The sequence below is a fragment of the Arvicola amphibius genome, chromosome 13 (assembly GCF_903992535.2).
Source record: "Arvicola amphibius chromosome 13, mArvAmp1.2, whole genome shotgun sequence".
In the NCBI taxonomy this organism is placed as follows: domain Eukaryota; kingdom Metazoa; phylum Chordata; class Mammalia; order Rodentia; family Cricetidae; genus Arvicola; species Arvicola amphibius.
The window spans coordinates 56,699,471-56,714,777 of record NC_052059.1 but is presented as its reverse complement, the minus strand read 5'-3'; the positions used below and the strand labels follow the sequence as shown (position 1 = coordinate 56,714,777).

Sequence of the window (15,307 nt, the reverse complement as noted above, 5' to 3'; positions counted from 1 at the left end):
CTTCCGTGACCTTGGAGAAGGGCCTGTAAATTTCATATTTCTCGGGCATTAAAGTTTGTTTACTTCCTGAGTGAGCGGCCCCTCTCTACCCCCTCCCCCATCCCGTTCAATCTGAAGGATATGGCTGTGAGGCACTAGAACACAATAGGCTTCCTGAAGGTTGGGTGCAGGTGATGGCGTTGCTAGGATACTGAGATGGTGATGGAGATGGCAGGAGTGATGGTGCGGGTAGCGGGTAGCGAGTGATGATGGTGTCTGCGGGGTTCTGAGATGGTAGTGGTGAGCTAGCCAATGTTCAGTAAGCTCCTGGGGGGAGGGGTACCCCAGCACTCCGCACTTAGAACATCTGCTGTATGTCAAGATCCCTGGGCTCTCCACTGCCACAGCAGGCTCCATCTGTACACACCTTTCATTAGTTTACAAACACAGAGGTCTATCACACAAGTGAAGCTAGCCTGGGGAGGTTGCTGGAGGCCATGTCCTTCAAACTCTGGTCTTGATGAGTGATCGGAAGTCCCCAGAGCAGGGAGACTCAGTGTTATCAGCACCCAGGGTTTTAGTATAAAAAAAATATGTTTGTGCCGAAAGAGTATAAAGAAAAACACACACACACACACACACACAATTAGAACCATCTGGAAGTAACCAATCTTAACATTTTGAGGCCCTTCCTCTCAGGTGTTTTTTATGAAAATCTCCAGTATGAACTGACAGCCTGTTATTCTCAGCTAACAGATAGATTAAGGCCTCACAGGTCTCTGGAGATTGACCCTGCTCTCTTTTCTCTGGAAAATTCCCTTTCTCCCACGAAGTTCAAGCATTGGCAGCTTTTACCACTGGAGAAAGCACCTTTCCGCATTAGCTACCCTGTCCTGTGCAGACGGAGCCCTGATGTGCGGCAAGGGGTGGCTCCAGTGGTGCTCACCATGCCCAGCAAAGGCCTCATGCCCGTCACAGGAACTCGGCTCACCTCCTCACGCTCAAACACCAAGGAGCACCGCTTGACGCCACCTACGGGTCTCGGTTCCAGGAACACAAAGGAGAGTTTTTGCGCTTGTAGGTCTTTTTCAGGTGGCCCACTGATACTCCATACTGTCACATGCATTTGAAGAGCATCTTTATTGAGTATGTCTGTACCCTCAGGGATGCGGTTTTGTAGCTTATTTACATACAAGATCATCTGAGCAGTGTCTACAGATGTTTGGCTGTTGTTTTTTTTTAAAGTAGGGGTTATAACACAAAAGAAAAGCAGAGAAAGCTCTAAGGAGAACCTGAAAATGTTCATAGGGAGCATGCCTGGAATCCTGCATTTGGAAATGGAAACAGGAGGGGACCCCGTCTAAAACAAAATCAATCAAGTCAAATGCTAAATCCAGCTAACTCTCATTTCATTCCAAGCCACAACCACTGAGTTCCACAGAGGCTGGCCAGACCAGGAGGAAGCCAACCAGAACATGCCGGATGTCCACGTTGTTTGAAGATTGAAGCAAGGCTTGGTTAGGTGCCCCTTGACCCTGGATATGAGGCTCCCCTCAGAGAAGAGACACGAGATGAAGGCAAATTGGTGATGTGGCCTCACCACCCATTCAACTCCTTGGCCGAGGGGCGCCTTCCGGCTACACCAAAGAGGACGGCTATGAGGAGCCACTCCTCCCCCTAGAATGCACTTGTTCTACATATACAACTCGTCCCTCCACGCCTTTCATTTACTCTTTTTTTCTTTTGTGCGTGTGTTCACACCACAGAATCCAGTGTGCATGTGGAGGTCGGAGAAGAGTTTGTGGGACTCGGCTCCCTCCTTCCAACATACCGGGTTCTTGGGACCAGACTCAGGCTGTCAGGCTTGTCAGCGAGTGCCTATACCGCATTGCGCAGGCCCCTTGCTTTATCTACGCAATCAATCTTTAGTCATACTGTCTGCTCTGCTGAGTGACTCGTCTGCTTATGTTCATGTTGTGTACTGCAATGTAAGGTCTAGAGAGATGGATTTTTTCCTTCTTTTTTTTTTTTTTTTGCCTGCTCTATTCTTCGCTCTGTCTTGAATATTTGAAGTAGGTCTTGGCGTACGACAGATATTCAATATCTGTTAAGTGAATCCACTAAAAATTAATACATTTCGAACAAATTGTGGTGGCTAACATGATGGTCTCGGACATTCATGTGGCCACACCTCTGCTCTGCAAAGCCACTAGCTCCATCACTGTGTGTGACAGGACAATGCAGTCACTGTGAAACACAGGGTACAAAGCAAGGCCATGCCCCAAACTAGCCTAGTGGTGAAGGCAACCACAGCACAGGAGGGCTGCTCCTGTGAGCGCTGGGACTACAGACGTGCGGCTTCTAGAGTGGAAACAAACAAGCAAAATGCAGTTCCTGGAGGCTGGGGCGGGGGAAGGGGGGTATCAAGAGTTCAAGGTCATCTTAGGCTACTTGGATCCAGTCTCAAAACAGCTATAGCAATCTTTTGATCGTCAGGTACAAGCTGAGAGTAACTGTAGGCACTCCACCGTTAGTGTCCCGACCAGGGCAATCACGTGGAGTTGGTACACACAGACACTGTGGGGGCCTTGAAAAGAAAATGCTGGCTTCCGAGGGCAGAAAAGGAGGAACTGAGTACACCCATCATGCTGATGGAGATTTATGACTTTGCAACCCCGAGAAAATGATTCAGAAACTAGTCAGGATGAGGTCTTATTGGGCAGGTCCTTCTAACTAACTCCCTAATTTTTTTTCTTTCTGCAACAGTAATTTGAAATAGAGAAATCCAATGATGATGGCCCAGCAGTATTGCCTGGTCATTATAGACCCCTGTTAGAATGTGGCAAGGGGAACACTTCATCTAAACCCAAACCAGGTCTCAGTCTCCTCATGAGAAAACATCAGATAAACAGGGGCTGGGATTCTTCGGGAATGCCAAAGCTGTTGGATGCAAAGCCAGACAGAGGAGGCTGGGCAGGCAGAAGATGAGGACCAAAGTGGCACCCCATCCTTCACAGCTTTTGACCCAACAGCCCCGGTGGAGGAGAGGATATGAGGAACAATGGGTGCATCCACTGCCCCTCAAGAGCCACTAGGCTCTTTCGCAGCAGCCCCCAGCCTGTCGAGCAGGGAGGAGGAGGCCCTCTCGGTGTGGCAGCTCCTCTAATAGGCATGGTTCCTTGGGTTCCTGTGAAGCCAGGCTCGCAATCTCCGCTGCAGTTCCATGTCTGACCAACTCCCAACTCTTGACAGCTGCTTCCAGAACCATCTTCTTCAAGCTGGGACTATGCTCCCTACCATTTGTTCTCAAGTTTGAACCAATTGCTATTTTCAGCTCTTAGGTGAGGGCCAGTATTTGTATAGCCTATCAGTTCCTCACTATATGTTGTGATGGCTACAAGACCAGGAAGCCTTTCTGCTACCATATCAGCTCCTTCCTAAGTAGCCATACGATTGATGTCAGGATCCCTATGGGTACCCAAATCCACAGATGTTCAATTGCCGTATATAAAATGGCCCCACATTGGCAAAGAACCTACGCACATCCTTCTGCATACTATAAGCCATCCAGAGATGATTCATAATAGCTAATACAATGTAACTGCTGTGGAAATTCTGTCACACTCCGTAGCTATGACAAGGTAAGGGGAAACATTTATACATGTTGATTTTTGGAACTTTCTAGACTTCTTTTCCAGATGTTTTTGATCCCCATTTGGCTGAATTTCTTAGATTCTGGACCTGTAGATATTTCCAAATGTGTCTGACATTTGGCTGGGAAGACATGACAATAAAAGTTAGAAAATATAATTTAGACATACAATAAAAACCGGTGTTTCCAAATGGAAACATTGCTGTCCCCCTACAGCAATGCTGCCCAGAACAAATGAGAACCCCTAGGCCTCGCTCATGTAGTCTCAGGCCCAGCAACCTACACGGCCAGTGCTTCCAGGACTCTCAACAATGCCAACAGCCAGGCTAGGTCTCCCTCAGGTGAGCGTTCAGGTCCCATGGCTGGGGACTGCATGGCCTTCAGGACTCGGGAAGGGAGGACACAGGCAGCTCTGAGAACACAGCTGTGATTCTGCGCCAGCACTGGCAAGTGCCTTGAAGGGAGGGTGGAGAGGTCTTAGCTGCAGGAAGGTGCACCAGGCCCTGCTGCGGGGTGAAGCAATGAGATCAGGAAGGGTGAGGACTGAGTCACCGGAGCTGAAGGATTCTCTGAAACAAAGAGGAGGAGGCCTTTCAGGGTTCAACACTTCCTTTCCATCTGGTCCCACCAACTTCCCAGTGAAGATTTCAGACACGGGACATCTTCTGCCCTGCCTCTCACTTTCTGACCTTGCACAAGGCATGTCGAGCACTTTTCCCAGCAGGCACAGGCAGCTCCTACATGTAGGCATTCCCCCCAATCCATTGCCCCACAGCCTCATACCCCCACAGCAGGCTTGTGTCCAGTCTGGTCCTGTCTGCTATCAGAGAGAACTTGCAAGACCTTGACCTGATCCAGGGTTAGGGAGAGAGAGGTCTAACTATTAGCATGGCCTGGCAGCTCAACTTTATCAGGTTGGTTGGGGCCTCTGTGGAGCTCTCCTGGCCACAGGGAGCTGAGCCATTCTAAACACAGCCTGTTGGGACCTCAGGCTCTTCCTCTGCTGGCAGGCACTGGCTGACTCCTGTGATCTGCTCAGGCTCACAGCCCACCTCCTCGAAGTTTCCTTTGCAGGGCCTCTCAGTGGTACCACGGTCCTCCATGTGCATGAGGTCTTGGGGCACGCAGCCTGTTGCATGGTCACTTCGATTCATGGTAACCGCAGCTCTTCAGCCATTCAGTGTGGGCTGAGAACATGGGGGTGTGCTGATTAAGACTCACAAGCTAGCGAAAATGACCTAAGCCACTTCTTTCCACACAACAGTCTCCACCCTGAGGAAATGCAGCTCCATACCTCATGACCCTGAAACACTGACCACCCAAAATGGCAAGGCCAGTGCCTTGCCAGAGGTGTTGGGGATTCCTGTAATGGTATCCAGCAATCAATCACGTGGAGAGATGCATGCATCGGTGTTCTCAGAGTGTTCTGGAAGCTTGTGCCAGCAACAGACTCCACGTTGAAGGAGGTTCTAGAAATGACCGGTAGAGCTGGTGTCTTTTTAGCTGAGCTCTCATTACTGCAGACATCGCTGGACAGCCCACAATGCTCCTTAAACACATCTGACCAGAGGACCACAGGGCACTAGCTTGGGAAAGTACTGGCCCAAACTGGAGAACCATTTGCACATTTATGTATTTGTTTGTTTGTTTGTTTGGTGTGTGTGCGTGTGTGTGTGTAGAAATTGACTGCTGTCATGGAGTCAAGACTTTTATTCAGAATATTATTTATTCAAGCTGAAGGTGATTTATTCATAATGCAGGATCACAGGACACTCAGAGGGGAATTAGAAGATGATTACAAAAGTTCTTTTGGAGTAGATTAAGAAAACTGGAATCATCGCCTGAAAATGCACGTGTAATCACACTGAAAAGAGGTGAAGATCTTGCCCAGGTGGCAGGAAATCCACGCCTCAGAACCAGGCAGAGCAGGGTCAGGTGGCAGTGACCAGAAGACACTTGGTGTCTACAGCTGCTCACAGTGAGACACAGGGGAGCAGACCTGGTCTTCAGGCCAAGGTCGTGGGCTTTTCAATGCCACACAGAGATTGGATAAAGAGCGTCTCATCTTGCTGGACAGATCTTTCCGGGGAGGAGTGACGGAGGCATTACAAGACACCTACTGGGGCTGTGCCTTCTGCTTCAGTTTAGCGAGTCTTTTGAGACAGTCGTCCCTCCACTGCCTTCTGGCAGCTAAGTGTTCGGGATCATCAGGAACCTTCATGCACATGTCCTGGAAGAAGGAAGGAGGAAGAAAAACAGAGAACACATGCAGAGGAAACAATCTGCCAGGAGTGTAATTGTCTCTCCTATTTATGCCAGCTGTATGGACACCACTTCCAGACACAGAAGCACAAATCCTACAGTTGGTTAACACAGGCTCCAGACCTCCAGAGATCCCCAAGACAAGTAAAAATGAGCTGCCTACCTTATGGCATCCTGGAGACTAGGATGCAACTATGGGCAGTCAGGAAGAACCAAGGGTCAAGACTGCGGCTACTGACAAAGCCCCGCCCACAGACGGCTCGGGAGGGAGGTGGGCCATATGCACCAGCTTGCATTCCCAGCTTCCCCTGGAAAGTCCACATACCTGGTTAACTTTCTCCGCTGTGGCCCCTGAGAATTCCGGAACAGGCCCGAAAGTCTTGAGGACCCGCTTCATTCCGTCACTGTATCTGTCGCAGTAGCTGACAATACCTGAAAAGGCACGAAAACAGAACCCACACGCCGGCATCAGCATTCTGCAGCTCCAAGCTAGACCCGTGCTGGAGGTTCTGCCCCAGGAAAAGGGAATCCACAGAGAAGAGGCAGGAGATGAGCAACCTTCTAGCCTGGCCAAGCAAGATCCTCATGAGTCTATCCTAGCTTTCTAGAAACTAAACTCCTGAAGAGTGCTGGGCCCCTCAGGCCTGCCATGTGTCCCACACCAATGCATCTCAGGGATCCTCAGTCAGTGCATCTCAGGGGTCCTCCACCTGGGGTGTCCTCAGTCAGTGGATCTTGGGGGTCCTCAGTCAGTGCATCTCAGGGGTCTTCCACCTCGGGGGTCCTCGGTCAGTGGTGCTCACACTCTGACATGCAGAAAGCACCCTTTCAACCATGGACTGCTAAGGGTGTGTCCTGGGCTTCAGTGCATTTTTCTTCCTCCTTTTCTTTTTTTCTTTTGCCTCCCACCCCTTTTCTTTCTCTCTGATACAAGAGCTCATGCATCCCAGGCTACATAGATGACTTGGAATATATGGCCCCATGTCCACATTCAAGTTCTGGGACTATAGGCATGCGCCACCACTCCTGCTTCCTGTGGAGCTGGGGATCGAGTCAAGGGTTCTATGAATCCTAAATAAGGACATCTTCAGGCTGCTCTCCTTCCCCCACCTTCCTTCTTAGATACAGTTTCATTCTGTGGCCCATGGCCCACAATAGCTTTAAACTCATGGTAATCCTCTTGCCTCAGCCTCCCAAGTGCTAACACACTACAGGCGTGAACCATCATGAATGGCTTCAATTCATTCTTCATGAACCCCAGATGTCAAAACTCAAGCCACTCCCTCCTTATCACACACTTAAGCCTCAAGGTCAGGTTATACCTTATCAGGTAGTTATGAGGCGGGGAGACCCACATCGGGGTTGTTTTCATCCCTTACCACACTTCCATAAGGAGGGCTGGAGCGAGGCCTGCCTGAAACCCTGTGCACAGGCTGTCCCAGCCCAGCCAGGCTGATCGGTTTCTCCATTGCAGGGTTTTGGTGGAGAGGTGAATGAGGAGAAGGGGCACATAGTCTGTGGGAGCTGCTGCAAGGCTGGGTTGGCTGATTAGCCATGGAACCCAGGTGAGCTCCGAAGGAAAGCACAAGCCTGGTCTAGCCTGGGCACCTTTCTGAAGTGTAGTCACCTGCCCTAGGGCATTCAGTTCCCACCTCTTCCCCTACACGCCAAGTCTTGGGGCTGCAAGAGTAGACACAGGTTAGAGACAAGCCAGGAGCCAGGCCTGGGACCCCAGAGGCCAACGTGTTTAGAAGTCCTGGCTGTGCTGATCCTAGCCCATACTTTCCCCTTTTGTGACGTGAGTTCTACCACTGAGCTAGCCCTTGGGCCCGTGTTTAGTCTTCCAGAGCCACAAAGCCTCAGCAGGGGGTCACTAGAATAAAATCTAGACACAACTACCATATATTCATCTGGAGTTGAAGGAAGCAAGAGACACCAAAATGAAAATATTTGAAAGATGTTAAATGATCACAATATAAATATATTTGAATAATAAAATATTAAATATTAAAAATAAATGTATTTGAAAGATGTTAAATGATCACAAGTTAGTTCGCTTCCATCGTTATGACAAAACTTCTAAGATGTGTGTGTCAATAAGATGTGTGTGTCTAAGATTGGTGTGTCAATAAGGCGGTGAGAGCAGCGGCAGGCTGTGGCGGACTGTGCTTATCACTCATGCGCACCACCGTCAGGACAGCTGGGGCCAGACCTGCCTTAGCCACACCGTGCACGAACCTCACATTGGCGATGTCCTGGCTCTGCCAGGCTGATTGATTTCTCCATTGCTTTGGACTTGTGGCAAGCAGAACCTCATGGTGGGGAACACATGATGGAGAGAGCTGCTCACCTCATGATGACCAGGATACAGAGGGGAAGAGCCCAGCCTCCCAATATCTCATCCAAGGGCACCCCAGTGGTCCAACTTGTTTCTAAATGGACCCTGCCTCTTTTAAATAAATTTATTACATTTATGTGTGTGTGTATGTGTGTGTATGTGTGTGTGTGTGTGTGTGTGTGTGAGAGAGAGAGAGAGAGAGAGAGAGAGAGAAAGAGAGAGAGAGAGAGACTGCATATGTAGGTATTGTGGGAGCTGGTTCTCTCCTACTATGTATGTGTATGTTCTGGGAGTCAAATTCAGGTTCTCAGCCTTGGTGGCAAGACCCTTTGCCCACCCCCACCCACCCAGCCCCAACCCCACAGTCATCTTAATGGCTTAGGATTCCACCTCTTAAAGGTCCCATGTTCCTTTCCAAATAATACCATGAGCTGGTCACCAAGCATTCCACACAGAGTCTTTGGGAGACATTTAAGACCCAAACCATCACAGAAGAAAGTGAGAAAATTGATTGTGACTGCATAATCAGTTTATTGTGAAAATGGAGGCCCATCCCTTCTCAGGAGCCAGCTCTATCTCCCCAGCCAGTGTAAGCAGCAGACTGAAGGGATCTGATACAGAGACCACGTTTTATCTCTGGGTTACTTTACATTTCTTCAACAAATGCTCATCTTCCACCATCCTGAAATCATTCCAATCTCACAGAGACGTTCTAGAACTTTCTCTACTGCCTTTTATAAAACTCCTGAAAATTTAAAGGGCATTTCTCTCTCTCTCTCTCTTTTGCAGATTTATTTATATTTTCATTTAAAGGATATGAGTGTTTTACCTGCATTATGTGTCTGTATGCACTATGTGCATGCTTGGTGCATGTGGAGTTTGGAAGAGGGAATTAGGATTCCACAGCCCTTGGAAAGCTTAACTCTACAAAAGCTAAATCTAATTTTTTTAATCTAATTTTTTAAAAGATTTATTCCTATTTCATATATGTGGGTGTTTTGGCTGCACATGTGTCTGTGCCATGGTTGTGAGCCTCCATGTGCATGTGCATGTGTCTGTGCCGTGGTTGTGAGCCTCCATGTGGCTGCACGCGTGTCTGTGTCGTGGTTGTGAGCCTCCATGTGGCTGTATGTGTGTCTGTGTCGTCGTTGTGAGCCTCCATGTGGGTGCTGAAAGTACAACTCAGATCTCTTGACTGATACTCTCAACTCTCTAATTTCTTAAGAGGTGTTATGCATAGACAACGAAAGCACAGAAGATCAGAGTTAGCTCATCTTATTGACGCACAGTTCACTATGTGTGAGCCCTTTGGGATAAAACAGGGGGTTTACCTGAACCCTAGCACCTCCACCAACAGGAAGACCCTCCTGGTCCCCCTGTCTGTTGAATGTTTGGGCCAAGGCACACTCTACCATGCCATACCTGACTGACACCCCCAACACTAGGTGTTCAGCTTTCTGGAGAACCATCACTATAACCGAGACCAAGGCATCTAGTTTTGACCCAGCTCATGAACCTACAACTACATGGATTCACCTGACTATGAGAGTCTTCCATACTTTATGAAAATAGTTCAGAAGGGCCCCAAAACAGAGTGACAATATTGAATGTCCTCTAAGGACAGAATTGTCAGGGAAGCAGGGCCCACTCCAACACCGGCCCTTGTCTTTCAGCTCAGTTGCCCCCACCACCAAGGATGGCTCAACACAGATAACACCCGCAGCTGGCTTCCTGATCAAACCTCAGGTTTAATAAAAAACAACCAGTTCACCTGGAGGGGGGTCTGGGGTTCCACATTCTGAGATACTGTCCCTCCACAGAGACACCAAAGAGCTGCTAGAGACAGGGCAGGATCCAGAATCTCAGCCAAGAAGCCAGGCCTGCTGCTACGGCTTCCCATGCCGCACAATCAAAAAATGACCTTGTCTGTGCTTACTTTGTACTTCTCCCTCAGGCCTGGGTGAATCTTTGGGGGAGAATTAAGAAAAGTAAAAATGAACAAAAACCCTGGAAGAGAAATAAACACAACAAGATGGATAAAGATAACATTTAAACGGTGGATGTGTAGCTCAACCTAGCATGTCACCAGGCTCTGGGTTCCATGCCCCAGCACCACCAAAAACAAAGAAACAAAAGGTCATTTATTAAGCAAACACGTATTTGGTTTTTTGTTGTAATTGTTTTGTTTTGTTTTTTGCAAGAGCGGTTTGTTGTTGTTGTTGTTGTTTTGGGTTGGGTTTTTATAAATAAACCTAAAGTGTCTGCACTTGCTTTAAAAAAATGGTAGCTTTTAAGGGCAAAAACTCCTGTACATTCAAAACTTATAAAAACCATGTCAGCAAAACAGGAAACTTCCTCCCCTCCCCAGTCTTGACATACTCCGGGTGACACCCGAGAATAAGGGCCATTGGTTTCCAGCCAGATCTCATAACTTCCTAGCTCTGGGCTTCGGAACGCTCAGAAGTTGAAAACTGCATCCGACCCCTATTATCATATGAAGCCAATTAAGCTTTCTTATCGTATCGGTTTTGTTTGAAAAATTGTCGTGGCCTCCTTCCTGTCTGCCACCCTACTGAGCCTCGAGTGTCTGATGTCACTGCTTCTGTTTCTGTTTGTTTCAGATGCAAAGCTGTTCTCAGTTCCCTCCTATCGATTTCTCATAATACCTTAACTATCTTAGTTCTCTGAAGAAAAGAGAAATACTGTGGTTATCAGACAGTGGCCATGCCCATTCCAATGCTTGGCTGTGCTCCCTGCTCATAAGGGCTGGCTGGAAAGGCATCTGGAATGATCCAAGACCATCCCGACGGTACGTCAGAACTCTATGGCGTCGTCGCCTTGGTGCTTTCTTCTCACGTTCAATGGTTATCCTCCCACACAAAGCAAAGGAGAGACGCCTTTCTTCCTTTAAGGAAGCCTCCGGTCTTGCACTGGTATGGCAGGGCTTGTGTTGTGGGTCCACTACGCAAATCATACATTCATCTGCTGTACGCAGTGCCGGGTCTGGGAAAGCTGCCTTGACTGTTGGTTGGGGAGTACAGTTCATAACTCAAACGTCATGGGCTCACAGGACAAAAGTCAGATCTGGGAGGCCAACAGCTCCAACCCATCACACGACAGGCATTTCCTCTCGACGTCTACCCACGCCACCTTAATTCACCCAGGGCGTGAGCCCTCCCTTCCCAGGCACTGGCACTGGTTACTAGAAAGTGTTTCTGTCACATCAGTCACACGCTGAACATAAACCTGTCTGCTTGCCAATTCCAGTCTTTTGTTCTGGCTCCACCCACTCAAAAACAGGCAGGGTGTGGTGATGCACTCTTATAAACATTAAGAAAGCTGAGGCAGGAGGATTACTTGATGGTTGAGATCAGCTAGGGCAACATAGGAAGTTGGGCTGGAATTAGAGTGGAACCCTGTCTCCAAACAAAACAAAACAAAACAATGGGAACACATTTGTACCCTCTTGACCCCCCTCCCCAGGAAAAGTTCTTTTGTAGCATGAATTCTAATAGGTATTAATAACAAAAACCCAGAGTCAGATATTAGGGGGTGAAAGCTGAAGGATCAGACAAGCAGTACAGACAGCCACGAGAGAGACCTTTTACCTCTACCAATGCTCAGACCAAATGGGTGATCCTGTCCCCAGACTGCTCCTCAGACTGCACTGAGCTCCTGTCTCCTCCTGCCGTACATTCCTCTCTCCACCCAGCCATAACGCTCCTGTCTCCACCTCCCTAGTGCTGGGATCAAAGGTGTGGCATCCCAAGTGCTGGGATCACCTTTGTGTAAATTCTGTTTCTCTCTTAGACAGATTCAATCTTGTATAACCCAGGGTGGACTTGAACTCACAGAGATCCGCCTGCCTCTGCCTCCCAGGTGCTGGGGTTAAAGGCGTGCACCACCACTCCCTGGCCTCTAGTGGTTTAGCTCTGCACTCTGATCTTCAGGCAAGCTTTATTTGTTAAAATGCAAACAAAACATCACAACACTCTTTTCTCAGTATCTCTTGTGACAAATAGTCTTGATCTACAGATCCCTTTTATCTTTCTAAGTCTCTTTTACCACTTAATAGGACTCTGTTAAAGTGTCATACGGTAATTGGATATGTTTACAGCAACAGGGCAGTAAAAAGGTAATAAAAGTTAGTTGAGGCTCAGTGGATGAGTGCTTACCTAGCATGTAGAAGGCTCTAGGTTTGATCCCCAGCAACACACACACAAAAAGAAAAGCAAAAACCATAAACAACACTTCCTATTGGGCCAGATATGGCTCGTGCCTATGATCCCAGCATTCAACAGGAGAATCATGCATCTATGGCTAGCCAGACCTATATAGTGATACTTCACCCAGGACCAAAAAAAAAAAAAAAAAAAAGGTTTCAATTTACTATTATTTTAATACCAAGAGATAGCTAAAGTGTAGGTAGCATCTTTTCAGATTCTGGTGTATCACTGCATTGGTGTGTTTTAAGTTGGTATCAGTGGATGTCTTTGGATCATTTAACTGGAACTACCAGGTCACACTGATTCCCTTCCAGACAGTTATCTGACCTGCCCCACCTTGCCAGGCCCATCCCATGAAGCACCTGGCTTGTGACTCCTGGCCTTCGGGAAGGCCATCCCGGCACTCTGCAGAAGCGTACGCCCACAGGCACTTGCGCATGGGCAGAGGACAACTGCATCACCGGGCACTACTCAGCACTGCCTCTCATCTTTGTTCTCCGTCTTGCCTCTGCAATTCATTTCAACACCCCAGAGAAGCTGCAACCTCTCTTCCATCAAGCAACAAGATGCACGGCAAGGCCCCCAGCACAGCACTTCCTTTTCTTCCTTTTTGATTCCATCAAGGGCTCCTTGTGGTCCAGATCCCTGGGCTTCACAGACCCCACATGGACTCACATGTCAGTCCACAGTGCTCTGTGCCTCAGCCCTGAGTTCCTAGGGTTGCTCAGAGTCCTTCTAGAATCTGCCATTACCACGTTGTTTAAAAAGAAACAGCACAGGCAGCAGATAAGAAAGCTCACAGAAACATTCCACGCCACAGAGCCCCATCTCTGTTCCAGGCATACCTTCAGCATTGAGGTGCATAGTCTCCAAGGGTCCAATGAATGCGTACCGCATGCCCAGCCCATCTGACATGACCAGGTCCAGGTCATTAGGAGACACTATTCCTTCCTACATGGAGAGAAGGCGGTGACACACAGTTGAATTCTTTAGAATTTTCTTAACATTTTGTTAACATTGCTTGTCCTAACTTCTTGAGGGCAGTATCTCCCGCCCACCCCCCACCAAAAAAAACCCACTTGCCAATGCACTTTAATATTTTAATGGAATTTTGTACAGCCAAGCTCTCCTGTATGTGGGTCCTGAAAAGGGAATTTTTATGGCACAGGTGTTGAGACCTGCAATCAGTCTGAACCCCTTCTCCTCCGACATGAGCCCCATGTATCTCCTGCAGCTTTAGAGACAGTGAAGATAAAGTAGACCCAAGTTAAGGTATGTGTGTGTGTGTAGGGGGGGGGGTGTCTGGATATTTGATCAGGAGGTGGGGGTACATTTAAACACCCCAAAGAATGGGAAGTGGCTCGAAGGCTTCACCTGCCTGCAAGTTGGGCCTTGTTCAGCTTTTCATGAGTTTGTGGGAAAGGCCACTCTTTGATGAAACACGGTTTAGGATAGGTTTGTTTGCTGAGGTGGGGCCCTAGAAGTTTCTGCAGATGTGAATTGCCAAGCAAGAGAAAAGTTGTGCTTAGGAAGCCAGCCAATTTGTGTGCAAGGCTTCAGGTATGGGGCTGAATTCACCGTGGTGGCGGTGTATTCTGGCGACTCACTGCAGGTCCACTCGCTGCTGAGAACCTCTGTATCCCGAGCATCTCAACTCTCCAGAGGGACCTTTTGTATCCCGAGCATCTCAACTCTCTGGAGGGTGGATATGAGGAAAGAGAAACATGTCCCCCAAACTCCTGCTGGCCAGATTGGCAGCACCCTGCCGCTCAGGGACTCCTTGCTGAGCAGTTTCTTTCAGGGAGGGCCATCCAGGCTTGATATCTGTAAGGCCACTAACCATGCCACCTCTCCCATAAGCATCCCTGGGAGGCCCAGATTAGCCCACAGCTGGAGGACAGAGATCTTATCCAGATACATCCATACACAGTCATCCTGTGCCCCTTGCTCCCAGTGACAAGCTCAGGCAAGCAGTCCACCAGACATGTCACCTCAGTCTGGGTTGAGATCTTTCCCTGAAAGGAAAAGATCTGTCTAACATCTTAAAAGAATAAGCCTTGCCAACCTGAAGGAGGAGTCTGAGATGTCATTATGGCCCTCAGGGTTCCGCCGGGAGGAACCCTTTGCCCTCCGAAGCCCCTGGGATTTGGGCCTCAGGGGCTGAAGGGTCCCTTAGGTCACTGGGCACTTTCCACTTCCCAGACTCCAAAGGTAATAAGACTTAGAGCATCTGGGGAAGGGGATTTGCAGTAGTAACTCCCCACCACTGCTACTGTACTCCAACGAATGAAAGAGACATAGGGAGTCTTGGGTCTGTGTGTGCTTGGATGACCCCAGGTCAATTGAGGGAGAGGACAGAGTTGCAGAATCAAGATGAAGATGGAGCCCACCATCCTAGAGCAACAAGCAAAAGTCAGGTCTGACTAAGCAACTCAACTTTCCATCGAGCACGTGAGACATGAATGAATTCAGAAAGACGTGTGTGCTCAAGATGCACACACAGCGCGGAGAACCATGATAAAGCAAGGCCTGGCAGCAGCTCACTGTCTTCTTAAAGACAGACACCCACTTTCTGTAATACCAAGTCCTGGCTTCTGAGACTGGCCCTCTGTTTACACCCCTCAGCAACAGAGTTTGCCTTTTGCACACTTCGTGTCGGCAGATGCATACACAGTATATGTTCTCATGTGACTTGACTCTGTTTCTCAATATCACGTTTCTAAGATGCACACAGGGATGGGGTGAGGCTTGCCTTTTTACTTGTGCACAGCCCTGGGATCCATCCACTGCACCACAAAAATAATAATGTACGTATTCTATATGTGCCTGTAGTTTGTCCGTTCTTGCTTA

The 15,307-nt window shown here is 48.4% G+C and overlaps 1 protein-coding gene across 1 annotated transcript in view; it reads right to left on the bottom strand.

Moving 5' to 3' along the window:
- Window positions 1-5,338: 5,338 nt before the first annotated feature.
- Window positions 5,339-15,307, bottom strand: part of Cryl1 (crystallin lambda 1) — a 96,965-nt gene continuing 86,996 nt past the window's right edge. Inside the window, exons 6-8 of the mRNA XM_038310581.2 lie at window positions 13,303-13,408; window positions 6,219-6,325; window positions 5,339-5,861 (exon numbers count right to left, since the gene is read on the bottom strand). Of these exons, the coding sequence (XP_038166509.1) occupies window positions 5,748-5,861; window positions 6,219-6,325; window positions 13,303-13,408 (327 nt within the window). The 3' untranslated portion in view covers window positions 5,339-5,747. The remainder of the gene's footprint in view (window positions 5,862-6,218; window positions 6,326-13,302; window positions 13,409-15,307) is intronic.